This window comes from Takifugu flavidus, chromosome 3 (assembly GCF_003711565.1).
Source record: "Takifugu flavidus isolate HTHZ2018 chromosome 3, ASM371156v2, whole genome shotgun sequence".
Taxonomy (NCBI): Eukaryota; Metazoa; Chordata; class Actinopteri; order Tetraodontiformes; family Tetraodontidae; genus Takifugu; species Takifugu flavidus.
In genome coordinates this window covers 15,858,455-15,877,105 of record NC_079522.1, presented here as the reverse complement: position 1 = coordinate 15,877,105, position 18,651 = coordinate 15,858,455, and the positions used below count along the sequence as shown (strand labels likewise).

Sequence of the window (18,651 nt, the reverse complement as noted above, 5' to 3'; positions counted from 1 at the left end):
CGGGTGGAAAGGTCACGTGAACACTCGGTCATAAATACAAAAAATATTAGTAAAAGGTACATGGCAATAACGAAGATATATATTCAAATTTAAAATCATGTATATTCTTCTTTTTATTGATGATGATAATGCTAATAATAGTAATAATAATAATAGTAGCAGTAGTAGTAGTTGTAGTAATGTTAATGTTAGGAATGACATACCGGTATATGTATTCGGCTTGTGAGCCTTGAGGATACCTGCAGGTGTGTGTGACTAGTACCAGGTGTGGATACTACTGGGGCACTGTAGTTGTATTTGAAAGACAAACATTATAAAAGTAAAGTGTATAAAAAAAATAGTCGTCAAGCCTCTTCAATATTTCAACAAGTACAATATGCACCTGTGTTAGTATAAATTTCCAGTTATCATGGAAGAAGGAGCAGAGGTCATACACTGATGACTGAGCCAAAGAAAGAACATCATTTTGAAACTTACACATTATATAATATGATACAACCTGCTATAGTCAAATAATCAGTTTTACAAGTGTACAAATTGACAATGACTTTGTTATCCCTAATTTGTCAAGTTCCTGGAGTCTAAAAAGATTAGACATCCTGAAAAAAGAAACACAAAAAACTGTGGTCCCTTTTGATTTTCATATATATGTTCTAATCTATGGTTTTGAAGAAGCTATATCCAATCAAATAAAAACCAAATTCCCTCAAACTTTGTAGGTGTGAATTATAATTAAAAAATAAAAAGGCACAGTAAACATTAAATATTCATAAATTGTTTTTTTAATAGTTTTGTAAATTGTTCAAAATAAAAGAGGAACCTCCATAAATATAGTGTGGCACAATTCAAGCACATAAAATATTCTAAAGTAGATGATAAGAAAACAGGATGACTTAATATAATCATTTATAATCAATACAATGATTGATATTTTAAAGACTTCAATATTCTCTTCTCAAAATAGCTTACATATGGTATTATATATATTATAGGTTTAAAAGTAATTATTTTCTTTTTCCCTTCTAACGCGTGTGATAAAATAATCTGTGTTTGCAAATATGAAGCTGTGGTGAATGCAGTGCAAGTTACATTTCCCTGTATTTTCAATGCGTTCCTCTCATCTCGTTAAACCAAACTGCATTACAACAGAAACACATTCAAAGATTTATCATAAATAAAATAGTTGCACTATTTTCCTCACTGGACTTACAGTGACACATTTTACTTACATTTCTATAGGTAACAACAACTATAAATACCTTTATTATTATCAAAACTGCACTTTTATAAACTGAACTGAAAATGATTTCACTCCACTCTTGTACAACATTAGAGCAAAATAAAGCTGAATACTCAATGGCTTCTTTAAACTGCTACAGTAAATAATATATTAATATTGTGTCTATGTACATTATATACATTTCTTCAAATAAATTACATAATACATAGGTAAAAGAGATATCTACTAGGTACATATTGTATTACAAAGTTATATGACAGCATGGCTTTTTAAGAATACAATACACTATTGTCAGAAAAAGCAAGTGCACTCAGATAAGACCAAAGTTCAGCATCTCACTAATTTGTTTGTTTCCATTCTGCAAAATCATGGCTGCCCGAAGCAAGACTCCATTCTGTTGATTTCTTTAAGGAGACAATTTAGATGAAAACTGAATGACAGATTTAAAAAAAGTTAGATGCTGAAAGACAGTCTTCTGGCCACGCTATAAAGCACAACAAGTAGCCTCTACTTGCTAAGCAGCGTTTTAAGAGAGCGGGTGAGTGCGTTAGCGATGGCCGACATTGTACTCGAATGGCGGACCAAGGCTTTTACACTGTACTCACCTGGTGCTCCCACAGTGGCAGCCTCAGCGGCTTTTAGCAAACAGATATAGTTCATGACAACCTCATCAACCTTGGCCACGACCTCTCTCTGTTGGTGTGAGGCTGAGGCTCCGAGTCCCCGAACAAGAGACATACACGCTTCGCAGAGACAGCATAGCACCTGGAAGCTACATGTTACAGCTAGCAGCATCTCCTCTGGGCTACCGTGGGCCTGTGCCATGCGTCTGCAGGCCCGGCCTAATTCTTTTGATTCCACTGAGAGGAGCTGCTTGAACTGCGACACATCCTGGAAAGGCATCTGTGGTCCACGATCGCAGCGACCCACACTGGACCTGACCAGCGCAATGAGCTCACTGGCATCCCGGCGGACATCGGTGAAGCCTGACGGGAAGGTGTACATGCGGTCCTTTAGCGCGTTGATTCGTGCCAAGCGGTCGCTAAAGCTCATGTTATTGAGGACTTCTCCGTACAGCTGCTCCCCGGCTGAGTCCAAGGCTGAGCCACAGGGCGAAGCAGCAGAAGCAGCGCCGTTATCAAAACTGTTTCCACCACGGCTTTGTCTGGGCCTCTCCCATTCGATCTCATCCTCCTCGCCGTCACTTTTACGCTTAAAAAAACAATAACTAAAGGGCCCGTTGCATCGCCACGGACTTGTGTCTAGTTTTTGAGAGCCCTTTATGTGTTTTGAATCCTTCTGGAGTGGGAACGCCACGGACGCCCTTCGACTGTCAACCCTGCTGCTTGTGGACCAACAGGTGGTGTTGGAAGACACAGAACCTTGGGAGTAGCTCTTCGACAGTCGCTTCCTTGTAGACCTTCTCTGGACCTTCGTCTCACCTTGCTGGGGTGCAGGTTGCGCCACAGGTTGCTGACTCCGGCTTCGGGTAGGCTTTTCAAACAGAGCCTCCACGCTGCCAGAGCTGGCGGTGACAGTGCTGGAGCTCCGCGTGATCTCCCTGCCCCGCTGCAAACTACTGCTGAAGGGCTCGGTCTGACGCAGGGTTGGGGTAACGGGCTGGATGTGATTCTGGTTCTGTCGGAACTGGGTAGCGCCGTGGGTAGCGTTATGTGCGCATTCTGAGTTACCACTGGCTTGAGTGGCAAGAGGCAAAGGAGGAGGTGGCGGCGGCGGTGGCAGGGGAGGTGAAATTTGACGGTGAGGAGATGGTGATGAAATACAAGCCCGACTGCTGGCAGAGGCGTGGCTGGTGAACGCAGAAGAATGCTCCCTTCCTAGCGAGAGAGAGTTGAAATCTGCTCGTTGACCACCCACGTTGGAGGGAGCCTGGAAACCAAGAGAATCATCGTTTTGGAGTGGGTGAGGTGACTGTCGAACTCCCTGTTTAGTTCTTGGGTCTGGTCTGAACCAGTCTTCAGCACTGCCCCCGGGCTGGCTTCTTGACCTTGGTGGGGGATGGTTGCTGCCGCCACTGTCATGGAAACCCCCTTCGTGGTTGTTTAAGCCCTCTTTCATATACATGGAGAGGAACTGCTCCGGATCCATACCACTCCGCTCCAGCTCGCCTTCTAGACCTGAAAAGGAGCTTCTCCTGTCAGCATTAGCTGCCCTGAATTCAAGACTGTCGCTTGACCTCTGGGAATGAATATCAGGGCTTCTTTTGAGTTTGGCAGGTAGTGTGGCTGAGTGATATGACTGAGGACTTTTATTTGTTTGCTGCATGGCGGCAGCACTAGGTGTTAATTGATTTGGACTTAGAAATGGAGATGTTACAGAAGAAGGCGCACACGGGCAGCGGGCTATTGTGTTTGCCCTGTTCTTAACCATTTCAACAAGCTGTGGGTTGCTGGTGATAAAACGCCTTGTGTCTTTTTTCACTGCCCCTCCCATGCCTGCGCTGTGGAGCTTCCCTCCCTGATGCATCTGACTGACTGTGAGATAGTTTATCAGCTGTCTGTAGGCCTCACTGCCCTCCTTTTGGTTCAGACCTTTTCCACTGGCCTGTTGTTTGGCATGCAGGTCATACTGTGGCCTTTTACCTCCAGGACCTGTGTTGTCCTTATGCTTCGATGGGGTAGCCGAGGAAGGGCGGCCTGCCTCAGCCCCCGTGCCCGCAGGGTGGATGTTGGGCAGCATTTTCCGAAGGAGGGCAGGATCTGCATGAGGATGGAGATCCTTTGCCTTCGTGTTAGGAAGGGTACGGGAGATTCCAGTTTTGTTATCTTCATAGTTTAGCACCCTGAGTAATGACGAGGAGGAATTGGACAGTGGGTGTCTTTGCAAGTGGTGGTGTTTTGATTCACAGGCACCAGGCCCTAATGGTGAGTCAGTTGGCGTGGGGCAAGTGCTGCTATTATTGCTTCCACCAGCGTCTAATGAGGAACACAGAGATCCCTGGAGGGAACTGTGGGCCTCCCCTTGCAAATTTGAAATCCTTTTGGCTAGATGGTATTCACACAACCTTGCGACGCTCTGCTGTCTAGAAAGCGGGGGGTGGTCACTTTGAATGTCTGAGCCCTGATCCGATCCACCTGCCCTTGATTTTTTGGTTGGGGACAATAATGACGCTACAACTAGATGTTCATCCTGCTCAACGGCTGCGGCTCCATTATCTGCACCGCAGCTCCCGAGGTTGACGTTCAACAGGTGGTCGGAGGTAGAGGACGGAGGGTGCGGGTTTCTACGATGGTCGCGAGGGAGGTTGTTCACAAGGCATCCGGCTTCCGAATTCTCAAACAACACTGGGTGCTGTCTTCTTTGACTTTCCCCACGGTCACAAAAAGAAGTCCGCTGGTCCAGGTCCAGACGGTTGCGGCTGCTCACACACTCCCCCCGATGCCCGTCCCTTGTGCTGAAAGTATTATACTTCCCACTAGAATCTGCGGACTTTCTCTGGTGCTTGCCTCCGGGCGTCGTGGAACTCGGGCGCTGAAGGGTTGATGAGAGGCTCGGCTGTGGCCTCACCTCCAAAGAGTCTGGCCCTGATGCCGCAGCGTCCAACTGGGGGCTCAGTCTCGGGGGTACTGCTGGAGGTTGGAGGTGGCGTGTCGGACTTTGGGGTTTTCTTGGCGCTGCTCCTCCTGTGCTCGGGGACACGGGGAATTCTGTTTTCTCCTCGAGTAATGGTTGGTATCCTTCTCTTGTGGCCACCAGAAGACGCATGTGGGTCTCATTGAGTTTATGAGAAGCAGCGAGCTCAAAGATTTCAGTCATCTCTGAGGAGTTGGTCTCATTACCAGAATCAGAGGAGGACACTGGACTAAAGCCTCGTGACATGTAAACTCCTGAAAGACACAGACACGAAATAGAAGGTTTTTAGAAAGATGTTGCCACGGTAAAACGTATAACACACAGGAATGATGGCACTGGCAACTCAAACGGCGGCAGATTAAATATGTTTCTGACACACCTGGGTTGTTGCTGTTAGGTGGGGGCAGAGGAGGCCTCTGCTCTGAAGTGTTGGAGGCTCGAGCCTGGACAGAGTTCACGAGCCCGTTCCCCAGCTGTCTTTCCCCTACTTTATCCTCTTCCCCAAGCTCACGTGTCGGAATAGCGTCAATTAATGACACCGGGATGTCGGCGTTGGCGTTTGTGCTCAGCGGCCTTCCCTCAGGCGCCGTGTCCTCGTCCGAACTGTCCTGAAAGCCTGGCGGGGGAGCGGCGATGGCGAGGTTCAGCGTCTGCAGCAGCATGTCCTCTTCATTATCATCAACGCCATTGTCCCCCTCGGGGGGAGGCAGGGACGTCAGGTCAATGATGTCGTCACTCGTACCAGAAAGTGCGAGGAACGTCGCCTTCCCAGCTGCTGTGGTTAATGCCGCTTGATTACCACAATTTTCACCCCCGCTGACTCTGCTGTCACCAACTGGCGTCCCGCCCGCAAACTCCTCTTCGCCAGAACCATCGTCGTCATCCTCCACGTCGTCTGTAGTGTCACGATACATCAGATCCCTGAGCAGAGGCTCGTCTCCTCCTTCCTCGGTTATAATATTGCTATAGACGTGTGTCAGTGCGGTAAACTGGAACGCTCCTCTGTCCTGTGGCTGAAAGCTCCTGTTGTTCACGTAGGGTCGCCTGTGCTCCGGTGCGTCGGGGCTTTCGAGCAGTCGCTCATAAACCAAGTTCCTTTGCTTGTTCAATGGTGGGTCCCCCCCAAAAATGAATGAAACCTTGGCGCTCCGAGGGGAATCTTGAGGTTTGTGTCTGGTGGCTGGGGGAAGAGGAGGGGGCAATGGACTCTCCCGCTCCGTGTCCCTGTCGGGGTTTTGGCGTTCGTGGAAGTAGGGGGAGATGCTGTTGTCACTTTGCCTGTTGCCTGAGTGCTCAGAGTCTCTGTTGTAGCTGTCTTCCTGATAAGACAGAGGTTCCTCATTCCCTAGCGATGTGCTGTACGGCCATTCCAGGACTCGATCTTCGCCTGCAGTGAGGGAAATATGAGATTTTGAACATGGGTTTTTGCAAACTATTCAAACAATCAAATGCAATTAGAATTCATAGTCAAAGTACTGTGTTGACTTGAGTTGCAAGCTCATTCTGATGATGCTGAATAAACACAAAGTGGGAGGTGCCCTTTAAAACTAATTTTACACATTACCTTTGACTGTCTAAATGATCCTGAAGGCATTTATTTGTTGTTGTGTTTATTTGTAAGGAGGGACCCTGTGATAACTCACCGTCATCCCCTCCAGTGAAATTATACTGGGAAATGCTGAATATCGACCTCCTGGCATCCACTAGGAGGCGATAGTAGCCTGCTGTTAAACAGGCCAGGTTCATGGCGTCGCTCGACTCCATGATGAGCGTGATGGGCTGCGAGAAAAGAAGCAAAAAACAAACAAATGAAGGAAAACAAAGCGTTAAACTTAGCTGGTGCTTCTGGTTCGGTTTCCTCACCCTCACATCCAGCACATGTAGCTCAAGCCGGACGTTGGTCTCATCCTCCGTCAGGATCTCGATGCGGTTGACGTGGCTGAAATCGGCCAACAGGGCCACCAGGTTGGTCCGTGTGTTGATGACGTGACTGATGCCGTAACGGGGCCCCACCAGCAGCGTCACCTCTGTCTGTTTCTCCCCTTGCTACATAGTGTGTAACAGTAATAACAGTTAGTAGTTTAATAAATCACCCACATCCACCTACGTCTGTTCCGATACCTGCAACCAATTCAGGGTAAGTTCTTACCAAAAGAATGGACTGAAATTCCCTCCCTCCATACAGTTTGAGCTCGCTGAGGTACCTCAGGTAATGCACCTTGGCCTGCAGAGCAGTCAGCTGGGAGAGAGAAGTACAATATATGATTAATGCCCTGAGAGAAATCACGTTGGATATCCTCTCGTGACATAAGGTGAAGCATTTTCAGGCCATTGTGATCTGGACCACTGAGTTTTTCCATTAGAGCCAATCATGTCTTGTGATCAGAATATGAAGAAGTGCTCGTCGCGCTGCTCTTTGTGATGAGCTGCTATTGATTTGTGCCAGTCAGGCCAGTTGGGACGAGGGCCTTTCAACTCAAACGCACTTTCTGCTGTGACATAAATGATGACACCCATATTTAATATCCTCACAGCTAAATTCCAAGCATTTAATGTATTAATTCCGGACCGTTTTCCATTAATGTCCCTTTCACGCTGAGTCTCACAACAACACTGTCAGACACGGGTCCCAACAGGCCACTCAAGCTAATGTGTTTCAGTGATTTTCTTGGTCTGTGTTTAACATCGTCTTTGTCCGGAGAACAAGCGTCCTCTTCTTCTGACTGATGGGTTAAGGGCTGTAATGAGGAAGCTAATTCGGAGAGTCATTGTTTTATATTGCACGGCAGTTCGGGGGTGCTGCGCAAGCCGCTGTTTCTGTCTCATGAATCTGGCGGCTGGAACTGCAAGTCAGAATGCAAATGATGCGCCGGCACAGGAAAAAACACAACACCCTGGCTCGAAAGGGAGAGATAAATATTGTCCGTGTATATACGACATATTTTGCACTTTATTCGGCGGAACTCCCATGCAAAGATGCTCTCATTTGCTGTGGCAAACGCACACATGCAATACAAACACAAACTATCTGCATGCTTGTTTCTCTTTTCAAAGGACTTTTAGAAGGATTTGGTCCTCAAGTAAGGAGAGATCTGATGTCATATTGAGAAATCCTATGCATCTTTGTATTAAAATCATATTTGCCAGTTGTGGTAGCTGCCGTATGCCGCCACAGTTCTTAATTAAGCCCTTATAAGTTCCGTTAAAAGGGTCACTGTGAATGAAAGTAGCATTCCTGTACTCTCTCAATGTATTTGTATTTGTATGCTAAATGTGTCTGCATGACCACAGAGTAAATCACTATTATGGTTAATTAATTCTCCCCTGCTGCCGATTTGTACGCTTCAAAGTGGATATTACACAGGACAGACAGCATCATTGTGTGTGAATCTGGCAGGAAAACTGTTTGTAGCTCTGCCTCTAGCATAGGAGGATAAGCAAAAGCTGCAAAAATATCAATATGTATTAATAAATATAAACAATGGATATTGAAGAGCCCTGAAAAGTAAGAAACTGAGTGTTATATTCCTATAAAATCTGAGGATTTGAACAATAATAGTAAAAAAGAGAGCACTTGACTCATAGGAATATCCTCTTCGTTAGATCACACAGATGTTTTTTAGGAGTCTAAATGAGCGGACGACCTGTCTCGTGACAGCAGGTCTTCTGTCAGCGACCCCAGAGTGTGTGTGTGCAAATCTGAATATCTTATTATCATTACTCTCATTAAAATTCAAGCTCGAACCCCAAAAGGGGTCTTAGGTTGACAACGGGGAGGACCTTTCTGCCCCCGATCATGGTGGGGAGGCTATTTTAGGACACCACGTCAGACAGCGTGAGAGTGTGTGCTGTTTGCGCACGTGTGTGTTGTCATAGGTTTGCAACAAGGGCAGGGAAAGACAATAAGGGAGCGGCCTACTTTTTTCCCCGGAGGCACGAGGTTTTGGTTGGTTTTGAGGATGTGCGTCAGAGCTTTCTTGATGTTTTTCTCCTTCATGCTGGACAGCACAGCAGGGGGCAGGAACAGCGAAAGACCCCACTCCTTCCTGCGGAGGGTTGCAACCACCATATTTTCAGATGCTAACCGTGCAAGGACCAATGCTAGTAACTGCTAAATGCTAATATTTACAGTTAAAACAGTGTCTGGATGTAAATGGACCTTATAAAGTAAAGAAAGTGGGGGAAAAGTACATTCCTACATGTTTCTCACAAAGCCCCTGACTTACTGGATGTACTTGAGCGAGACCTTCTGGCTCTGCCTGGTGGTCATGGTGAGGATGTACATCTGCAGGGCAGCCAGTCGCAGTGCAGCGTTCGACTTCAGTTCCGGGCCGAAGCGTTCCAAGATCACGTCGTTACAACTCTGCAGCAGAACAGGGCACAAAGTCACGTCAGTGGTCCTTTTTTGAGGTTCAGTGGAGGCGATTCAACGCTCCACTGGGAGGTTCACGCAACACCGCGCCCTGACTGGCGTGGAAGGACTGGCTCTTAACTGATGTGGCATGAGATTCGTCTAAGAGGATCACGTTTTTTTCAAACTCAGATGGATAAAATGGAAACACAGAGGGCTGAACACCGATGCTTGACAGGAGACGGTGAGAGAAGCCGCTCCCATAGGGTGGCGTGTTCGAGATAAGGAAAATATGTGTGGTTTGCATCTACAGCTTCATATAAGCAATCAGCTCTTCGTTAAAGTGATTCGCTGTGAGTCATGCAGTTAGCTCTGCTAGCTTGATCTTCCACAGACTCGCTCATTGAAGGGGTTGACTCGAAGTCCTGCAAGAAAAATGCTCGCCAGAATTTTTTTCCTCATAAATTGAGACTTTAGTGAGTAAGAAGTCAAGTAAAAAGTGTAGCTCGTTGAAATGAAATGAAGTTTTTCTGGTGGAAAGGTTCTGGTGGTTTTTCCAAAGTCCCTGATAAATAATCAAAGTCCCTGCATTGGAAAAGGGGCTTTTATTCGCAAGCTCTTTGGTGTAAAAGGTTTTTGAGTTAAAAGTGTTGGCAGGGAAAACTCACTTGTAGGTAGAGGTATTCAAACGCCACGGCGTCTCTCCGCAGCAGTTCCATGGGGTCTCTGGGCATGAAGCTAACCCTGAAGAAACACTTCATTTTATCAGAGCCAGGCCTCAGGGTCACCTAGACGCGTGGACAGAGAGGAAGATCATGCTAAATGCTAATTAGCCATCAATTAAACCTCTAAAATTTAATTTCTCTCGACCTGCTCGGCTCAGTTGCATGCAAATGAAGACGTAAACAGGGTTTGTGTCGTAGCCAATATCAGACATTGAAATAGAAATCAGCTAGCAAAGATGAGAGATGTCAGTGATGGGTCAGTAAACCAGTCCACTTCATTAGCGTTAGTGTGTCGGTCATATTAGATGCAAATGCTGCAGATGTATGTTGACCAGGAGTAATCCTGGCTTTATAGCAGATTACAGATTCACTGGGTGCCACATTTTGTTCCCCAGATTTATTATAATGTATTCTCCTCTAGCTAGACAGGACCTGTGGCCTGATATTTGTGTTTGAAAAGTGATAGAAAGCAGCAACTTTAGGTACACGCATGAAAAATGATTCAATGCACTTGCTGACTCAATTTTGGCAAAAACCATGCTCGCTTTCTGGTCATCCATTCCTTTTTATCCCATTTCTTATTCATGACAACACCCTAAGACCTACATCGTGCCCTAAATATTCAGTTTGATCAATTATTTAGTGTACCAAACACAGAGAAAGGGCCTATTTTCCACCTCAGGATCAAACACGGGTGTAAACAGGATGAAGGGACAGCCGTGTTACAGTACAACGTATATTCCAACAGTCATGCTAGAAGGGCTGTGACTCAACAAATCTTCCAAGGAGGAGAGTGTACCCCATCTCCGGTGTGTGAGGAGGAATATTAAAATTGTCCTCCAGTGATCCTGTAACCTCTCTGGAGATGTAGCTGGCACTGTGGATGGGTGTATGTATGGGCCTGAGACATTTTGTCTAAGTGGTCTGGGCGCGCTCGTGTGTGTGTGTGTGTGTGTGTGTGTGTGTGTGTGTGTGTGAGACAGTGGGAGACAGAGCAGGTGTAATGTGAGCTGTCGTTACTGCTGTGCCCATGCTGATAAATGACACCGGGCTTTAAACGCTGCTGGAATGCTGAGAAGTGTGTGTGTCCGTGTGTGTGTGTCGGACAGGAAAGGAGACAAAAAAGGCATCTTGTACCTGAGAGAGCATCTCCTGTTCATGCAGGAGAAGCAGTCTGCTGCCGGAACCCTCCGTCCTCTGCTCCAGCACCAGAGAGAAGTGCTCAATGCATTTGATTGACAGCTTCTCCTGCAGGGTCAGGATCACATCCTGAGGAACAAAAACCAGAGAAGGGCTGCACGATCAACAAAATTCTAAACTGCATGTTTTACATTTAAATATTATTCACATTCAGACATCATTGACATGCAGATGTTAGCTCTGCTAATACTGAATTATATCAAATCCATCGTACATATACAGTATAAACTCAGCAGCCACAAATGGGAACAGCTGAATTTGTTGTTAAGTTGAACTCAAGTTTTCCTTAAAAAAGCATGAATATTACAAAAACATTGCGGAACATCTTCTATTTTTAATATAATGTAATGTATCACTTATCTGCTGCTGTTTCCAATAATGATAGCTTACCAGCTAACGCTAATCAAGGCTAATTACGAATGGATTCCGAAAAGAAGCTTTAAAGCCCAAGTGTCTAATTTAAAAGCTAAGCAGTGTGAACAGTAAAAATTGACAATGATGACAACCCAAGTTACTTTAGCTTCTATGCTAACGCTACTTTACACCAGCTGAGGATTAGTATTTCCATAAGTAGCTTACTAGCATCTCTAGCTACTAAAGGCATTTCATAAAGCTTGACACAGACCCATCATAAAAACACAATAACAAAGCTAATAACAGTTGACAATTGAGATGTGAGATTCAAATAATTTTGTTGAGGCATTATTAAGCAAATGCCAGGAAAAGCTCTGTCATTTATGAAGGTCATTTTCAAATTTCATATATATGATAATAATATGTAGTCTCCATTCAAGTGAACGAAGCTGGTACCGCATACTGAATTGAAAATAAAGAACGATAAGAAAATTGAGCCTGAACATGATTCATACACACGATTACAGACGCGGTAAGTGACAAATGGAAAATAATCATGTCTGAAAATTGAAATTTGGCACTTTGCATCTAGCCTATGAAAACATGAAGCCAGAATAATTGGAATGATAGACACAGTAATTTGCACTCTACATGATTTTCTTCATTTGTAATCAAACTTGCCCGCGGTGCCAATTTCCTCAAGTTTGCTTTAAGAGCAGACACACACACACACAGACACACACGCACAGACACACACCTTAATGGAGGTGCTGCTGTCGAAGCGGAACGACTTTGTCTGCCCGTTCTCCAGATACACTTTTAGGACATTTGGCATGAACAGAAGAGAATTGTCCTTCACCGGGTTCTGCAAAGGAGAGATGAGTGGACACAATCTATGAGAATGTCTTTCATAACACATTTTGTTATTCCTGTCATTCACTGGAATATGTTACGTGATAAGTGATAACCATCTGGCAGCATTTATGTAGGTCAAACAATCCTTTGTGTGTGTGTGTGTGTGTGTGTGTGTGTGTGTGTGTGACAGAGAGAGAGTGGCAGAACTCACTGGAACCTGGCCGTTTATAATGACCTCCTCTGCAAAGCGCACTTTGACCGGATTGGACTTGAGCATAGCCTTTTTGGCTGCACTGATGAACGCTGACTTAGGGGACTAAGAGGCCAAAGCAAAGCAGAAAAGAGGAAAAAAGACAGATGGAGAGACAGTCGGCACATGCACAGAATGAAGGGTTGTGAAAGATTTTAACAGGAAACCTCTGCACTCTTGTTTTATAGTAAAAATGATGACAGTTGGGTATTGACGCATCATTTCCTGTCGCTAACAGGAGCAACTTTCCACCTTTCTCACATTCTGTGGATCAATATAGTGGAATTTTAAACGAATGAAGACGCTGTCGTGAGAGGCAAAGTTTCAGTCAGTCATGTTTGATTATATTTTTATTATAACTGCCTCTACAGGTATTGCAAATCTGATTTGAGCGGCACAAACGGACTCACAGGATAGGGCTGCACCACAGTCAACAGGATGGATTCCTTGCAGCTCCTGGAGAAAGACAAAAAAAAAGAAAACCCACAAAGTCACCACAATTGGAAACACACCGACGGCGGCGGCTCGCATCAGCCGCCGAGACACCGTCAGCTTTGCAGGGCTGGAACGAGCCGCCTCCGGCAATCATCATTAACGAGTGGATGGAGTTAAACGCAGCACAAACGCGGATTCATTTGCATTTATGGAACAAGTGATTTTATGGCTGATGAAGAGACGACTCCAGGCACCGGGAATGTGCAGTGGAATAGAAAAATAAAGGATCTTTTGCATAATTGATTGCACTTTTTTTTGAGGATTTTAGATTTAGAGTAGATTTGTGTCTGAATGAGGAATAAAAGTAAGTTTGTGTATCATCAGGTCAGTTTAGACCATCGCCGCCGATCAGCGTGAACCAACGGCGCCCACCTGACAAGATCGATGACTCGCTCTCGAGGAGCCGAGCTGACGGGTTCGTCGTTGATCATGATGATCTCATCGCCTGGCAACAGCTTTCCCTCCGAAGGACCGCCTACATACACAGAAAACGACCACGGCAACAGCAAATTAGCGATGCTAGCTTGTGACAGCGTGCAGGTATTGGGTCCTGGAGCACTGGAGATCATCGTAGAGAGTCTACTATACCTGGCGTGACAGAGCGGACCACAACAGGTTTCTCGCTTCCGGCCACAAAGCCGAATCCCAGGACAGGGTCCCGTCTCATCTCCACCAGACGAGGTGCCGGGGGAACCCCATCCAGGGGGACCTCCTCCAGGGAGCTGCTCTGCGATACTTGGCTGAAGAAAACAGGATGAAGACCACAGCGACAAGACAACATTTACTTCTTTGAGAGAAAAATCGGATGCCTTGACCCAGCTGAGGGCCTCTTTTTCTTCTTTATTCAGTGTGGCGCTGACTAGTGTTTGCTTGTACATCAGCATTTGATTAGCATAATTCTGTCCAATCAACACGCTCAACGGGGACAGTGGGGATGCAAATGTCCTCACTAGTGTCCCAGTAAATTAAATTTCCGATGTGCAACATTAGTGAAATCAGTTCTGACCCATCTCGATCTATTTTGCCCCCCCCCCCCCCAAACGTCGTGTACACGCGTCGTACAGACGGCGCAAAAACCTCAAGCTAAATCTGCCTGTAATGAAGCGTGTTCCAATATGTGAGGCGGGCTCGCCGAGACTTTAATCCCACCGGAGGCCAGGGATAGGATGTCAGGGGGGTCAGAGAAAAGCTGAATGCGAAAGGTCAAACGCCACCCGCCATGGAAGAACAGGCGCTTTCATCCTGCATTGTGTCGCTCATATTTGTCCAGGTTGTGCCGCTCATCATCAATCCGGATCAAGGTTACAGTGCCAGCCGTTTAATGGTAAAAATGCAAAGTGTTTGAAAATGAAATTGGAAAATAACGATCTGATAATCTCCAGTTACAAGCAAATTACAGTCCGGGACAGACAGAAAAGAAGAAGACCGAGCTAACCTTGGCTACGAACAATTGGGGGGAAAAAAGGGTGGGGGTGGCAAATATGAGCCTGAATTCATTTTCCAAGAAGACACATTCCTCCTGTCTTTGGTCAGTCCGGACAGCAGATCAGCCGAAGAAGTCAGTCAGCACCATCTTGGATGTGGAGACTAACGGGACCGATTCTGTTCTGGTTTAATGTTCAGATGTTGTCGTGAGCTGTTGGATACCAAACCTCCCTGTCCACCATGAGAGAGGAGACAAACATCCGAGAGACTGATTGGTTCAGGTGCTCCACAATTACTCTTGGGGCCTCATTTGCTCGAGGTCTGCTTGGACTAAATCGTGCACACTTGACGTCACCCGCAAAAACTGTGCCGGCTGATCTACTAATGGTGAGCACTCAGGATTCCACTTCCACCTTATTGAATATGGAAGGGGGGGCCGTTTCTGCCTGGGTGAGCAATATATTAGGAGGAGAAAATGCAGATCAGTCCGATTTATTCAACCTGGAAGTATTGGCGACGTCTACATATAGTTTGTTGGAAGTGCAGGTGAGAATCACCGACCAGCCAACGTGGGGGTTTGCTCCATTAGATCTTATGATGCGTTCCATCCACGCAGGAAGCACTGATAGAACCCAAATATGGGTCTGGTGCGGCTGCTGGCTTCCCAAAGGTGATCCCGGTGGTTGACTAGTCCAGACATGCTGCTGCTCAGCTATTTGTCAAGAGAGTTTTGGGGTCTCAACACCTTCTGACAGATGTGGATCTATGGCAGGTTCCTCTTGGCGATGTCTAGATGTCTCTGTTGGCGATTGGTCGGGGGTTTATTTGTCTCCTCTACAAACAGTTCCGACCCAGTTGAAGGGAATTTCATGTTGCGCTGACGCTCTTCCTCTGCACTCAATTTCTCTTAGTAGATCACATGCAGAATCTCACTGCGGGCAAATGAGCGCCCGTTATCGTGCACCTTTGTAATTCAGGCCCTAAACTGACAAAACTGAGACGGTGGTCACATCCGCATGTGTGTTTTTCACACCGCGGAGACGGAATAAACGTGGTCCCGTCCCGCTGGGAGTTGCAGGGATTAGCGCGACAGCGTGACGTAACAGCATACAGTAACGCCGGGCCATGTCACAGAGGCTAATAACAGAAACACACTGCAAGGCCACATTTGCGGGGCCCAGCAGCACGTCAGTAACACATCTCAAGGACTCAAACTCTCCCTGTGATGAGTCGAATCATGGTTTTAACGATCGACAGTCGTCACCTATCAGAATAGTCACTGCAGCCCTAGTTTGGCTCCATAACGCAACTCAATTTGAACTAAAAAAGCTTAATATGTGAAGCAAAGGTGGGGAAATGTTTCTGCTCCTGGGTGAGACCAGCTGCAGGCCATGAAGTCACTCAACAGTTTCTATCTGCACTTCACGCTAAAACTTCACGCTAAGCTAACATAAGTGTCTTAATATGCAGCGGCAAAGAGGCAATCTTGCTATTTTCCTTTCGTAATACAATAATGGAGGCTGCAAACACGCTAATGGGGGTTTAAAGTAGTTCAGAATATTATAATGGGTCGCTTATTATGTCTGCTGGATGCAGATATCTATATTTTTGCAATCAGTTTCAGGGTTTATTTGTGCTCCATGTGGACTTGTTTATCATTACATGAATGGGAGGATCTCAAGTCCAGGACATCAAAGCATTGATTTTACTACAGGCTGCTCCAGCAGGCTACAAAACATCTGTATTTCAACCCACTCTGTACATTAGCAAACCCTCATAAATCCACGACACCTTAAGATGGTTGAATAAGAGGAACACAGAGGGACGGTTGACAGTTTGGATCTGCGACTCAGGATTTGAAGTGCAGCACATGCCAGCAGCTGTTACATAAGGCTGGCGGTTAACCTGTCTGTGAGACTTGAGGGTTCATGGGGAACCGAAGCCACATCACCTCCCTGCTGCGGCTCTCTTTTCCTTTCCTATTGTTGTCGCCGGGACTCAGATGTCGGAAACTGAGGATTTCCCTGCTAATGTGGCACCAGCTACACAGAACCAGAGGCTGCACGTGGAGGCCCACAAGGAGGAAGCACCAGAACGCAGCTAAACAAGGAAGGAATGTCAACAGGCTGCCTTCAGGAACAGCCAATAATCTGCACATTAGCTGTGGTGTTTGAACTTTAGGATGCTAAAATAACTCTTTGCTTGGTCCTCATAAGAGGAGATGTGGCCACGTACTTGGTGAGGCAGTCCCGTCTTTCCCTGCTGCTGTTCATGCTGTCCCAGCTGTACGGGGGTCCCTGCAGCCCGCCCCAGGAGCCCGGCCGGGGGGTGGCCAGCCGGAGATTTTGTTTTTGTGGCTGAATAAAAGGGGTAAAAAAAAGAGGGTGAGGGGAAATGTGTTAATGCAGAAGATGATCAGTGATTGATCGAGCGAATCTCGAATGCAAATCCAGCCGCGGCTCCTTTGTTTGAACTTTGCAGCGGAAATGTTGAAAAAGTGGCGAGCAAATGAATTCTTCAGACTGGCCCGTGATGCAGCCGTGCAGGTGCGGCTCTGCAGGCCTGCAGCGGCAGCGGCGCCGATGCGACGGCAGCACGGGTCATTGGAGATAATGAAAACAACCCAGCTGAGGCTGCTGGGAGAGTCCTGACCGGGGCCCTGCCGCTGCGTGAGTTGCACAAAAGAGTGGATTAAAGAACTAAAGAACGACCTCAGCACTTCGTTAAACATGTCAAACGTTGCCGTGCGCGGCCGTGACGCATCACCGGGGGTGTCGGTGTGAACCGCCCAGGCGATCAAAGCCTTCAGGTCAGGAAGGCACCTGGGATTTGATTGCGCACCTCATTCTCCCATCTAATCTGACGAGCGCTCCTCCCCGCTCATGCACTACGAGGAGACGTCCACTGTCCCGACCTCCTCTCTGGGATAGCGCGTCCACGCACAGCTGCAGAGGGAAACGGACACAGAGGAAGAAATAGAAAGAATGTTCTGCATAAACGCCTCATTTGCTGATGAAAGGACATCAAAAGGAAGTGCGCGCTAGACGAGGGCGTCATTACCGCGAGAATCCAGCGGATCCACGTCCATACTTTGCCTCGGGTGGATCACTCACAGCACCAGTCGCTCATGTCATTGCAAAATAAAGAAATCGGTTGGGCAGTCAATGTGACGAGCTCCCCGGTGGTGCTGAGAGGCCGAGGGCAGGGTTCCCACTGCCAGCCATCCTGCTGAGCAGCTGACTCCCAGAATCCACACAAATCCACAGCAGAAGAAAGAAAAACACAAGCGGCTGATGTAAAACCTTCTTAGAGGCCACAGATCCGTTTCAGCGCTCCCTCTCCATTCTCTACCCTCTGTGGATTTCAGTCAGATGCCAGTGTTTTTGCCCCCCCCCCCCCCCTCCCCCGATATCAAGCTGGCTGAGAGAACGGCGGACCCACCGCCACCTCGGAATCCCAATCAGAGGCTCTTGTGCTGGAAATCTAGAGAAGCTGCGCACATCTCCAGCGTGGAAGCAGGCGTTCATCTGTGTTTGTCATCGCGCTGCCGCTGGGAGCAGCTTTGCTCCAAACTGAACTCAACTGGCATGGCCTCGCATCCTTTATCCCATAATCCCTCTCATCATAGAAAAAAAACAGAAAACAAATCCATGCTCTCTCTCCCCCCCCATGTGTGCATATCTTGCTGAATCTGCGGGGAAAAAAATGTTTCCCATTGAGATAAAAAGTGGACCTTTGGGAATGATAACGTGGCGACGTGTTTGGATGACGGATGAAACTGGGAGCCTCGTGCTAATGCATGAGTTTATTTTTTTACCTCCTCCCATTTTATCAAGTATGCATCAGACAGGACTTGGGACAGCTCGGTATCCCACAATGCACCTCGGTCAGCGACAGGATCAGCAAGTTTGTACTGGAGAAGTTCCCAAGTTCATGCCTGCACACTGCAAATTGAGAAACGGGCAATTGCTTGTCCCTGTGAATCCATTATTACACTACAGTCCGACTAACTACATTTTAGCCTCTGTTAGCATTAAAAATTCAGTTGCAATGGTCTCATTTTTGGCATCTGTACCACTTTGTTCTCCTGGACTACAAACATTTGAAAATGAGCGCTAAAATGTTGTAACAGTTTTCATTTAGTAGGCTGTTAGCTCAAATT

General features: G+C 46.7%; 1 protein-coding gene across 1 annotated transcript; it reads right to left on the bottom strand.

The window, feature by feature from the left end:
* Positions 1–203: 203 nt before the first annotated feature.
* LOC130522913 (FERM and PDZ domain-containing protein 4-like) lies at positions 204–17,860 on the bottom strand. The gene is given in 18 exon segments (XM_057027793.1): positions 204–5,088; positions 5,214–6,221; positions 6,478–6,613; positions 6,698–6,880; positions 6,984–7,073; positions 8,754–8,880; positions 9,061–9,197; positions 9,854–9,973; positions 11,048–11,179; positions 12,222–12,329; positions 12,531–12,635; positions 12,980–13,025; positions 13,437–13,539; positions 13,653–13,804; positions 16,725–16,807; positions 16,810–16,846; positions 17,331–17,434; positions 17,550–17,860. Coding segments are annotated over 17 exon segments (5,913 nt in total). The 5' UTR covers positions 17,336–17,434; positions 17,550–17,860; the 3' UTR covers positions 204–1,747.
* Positions 17,861–18,651: the final 791 nt, after the last annotated feature.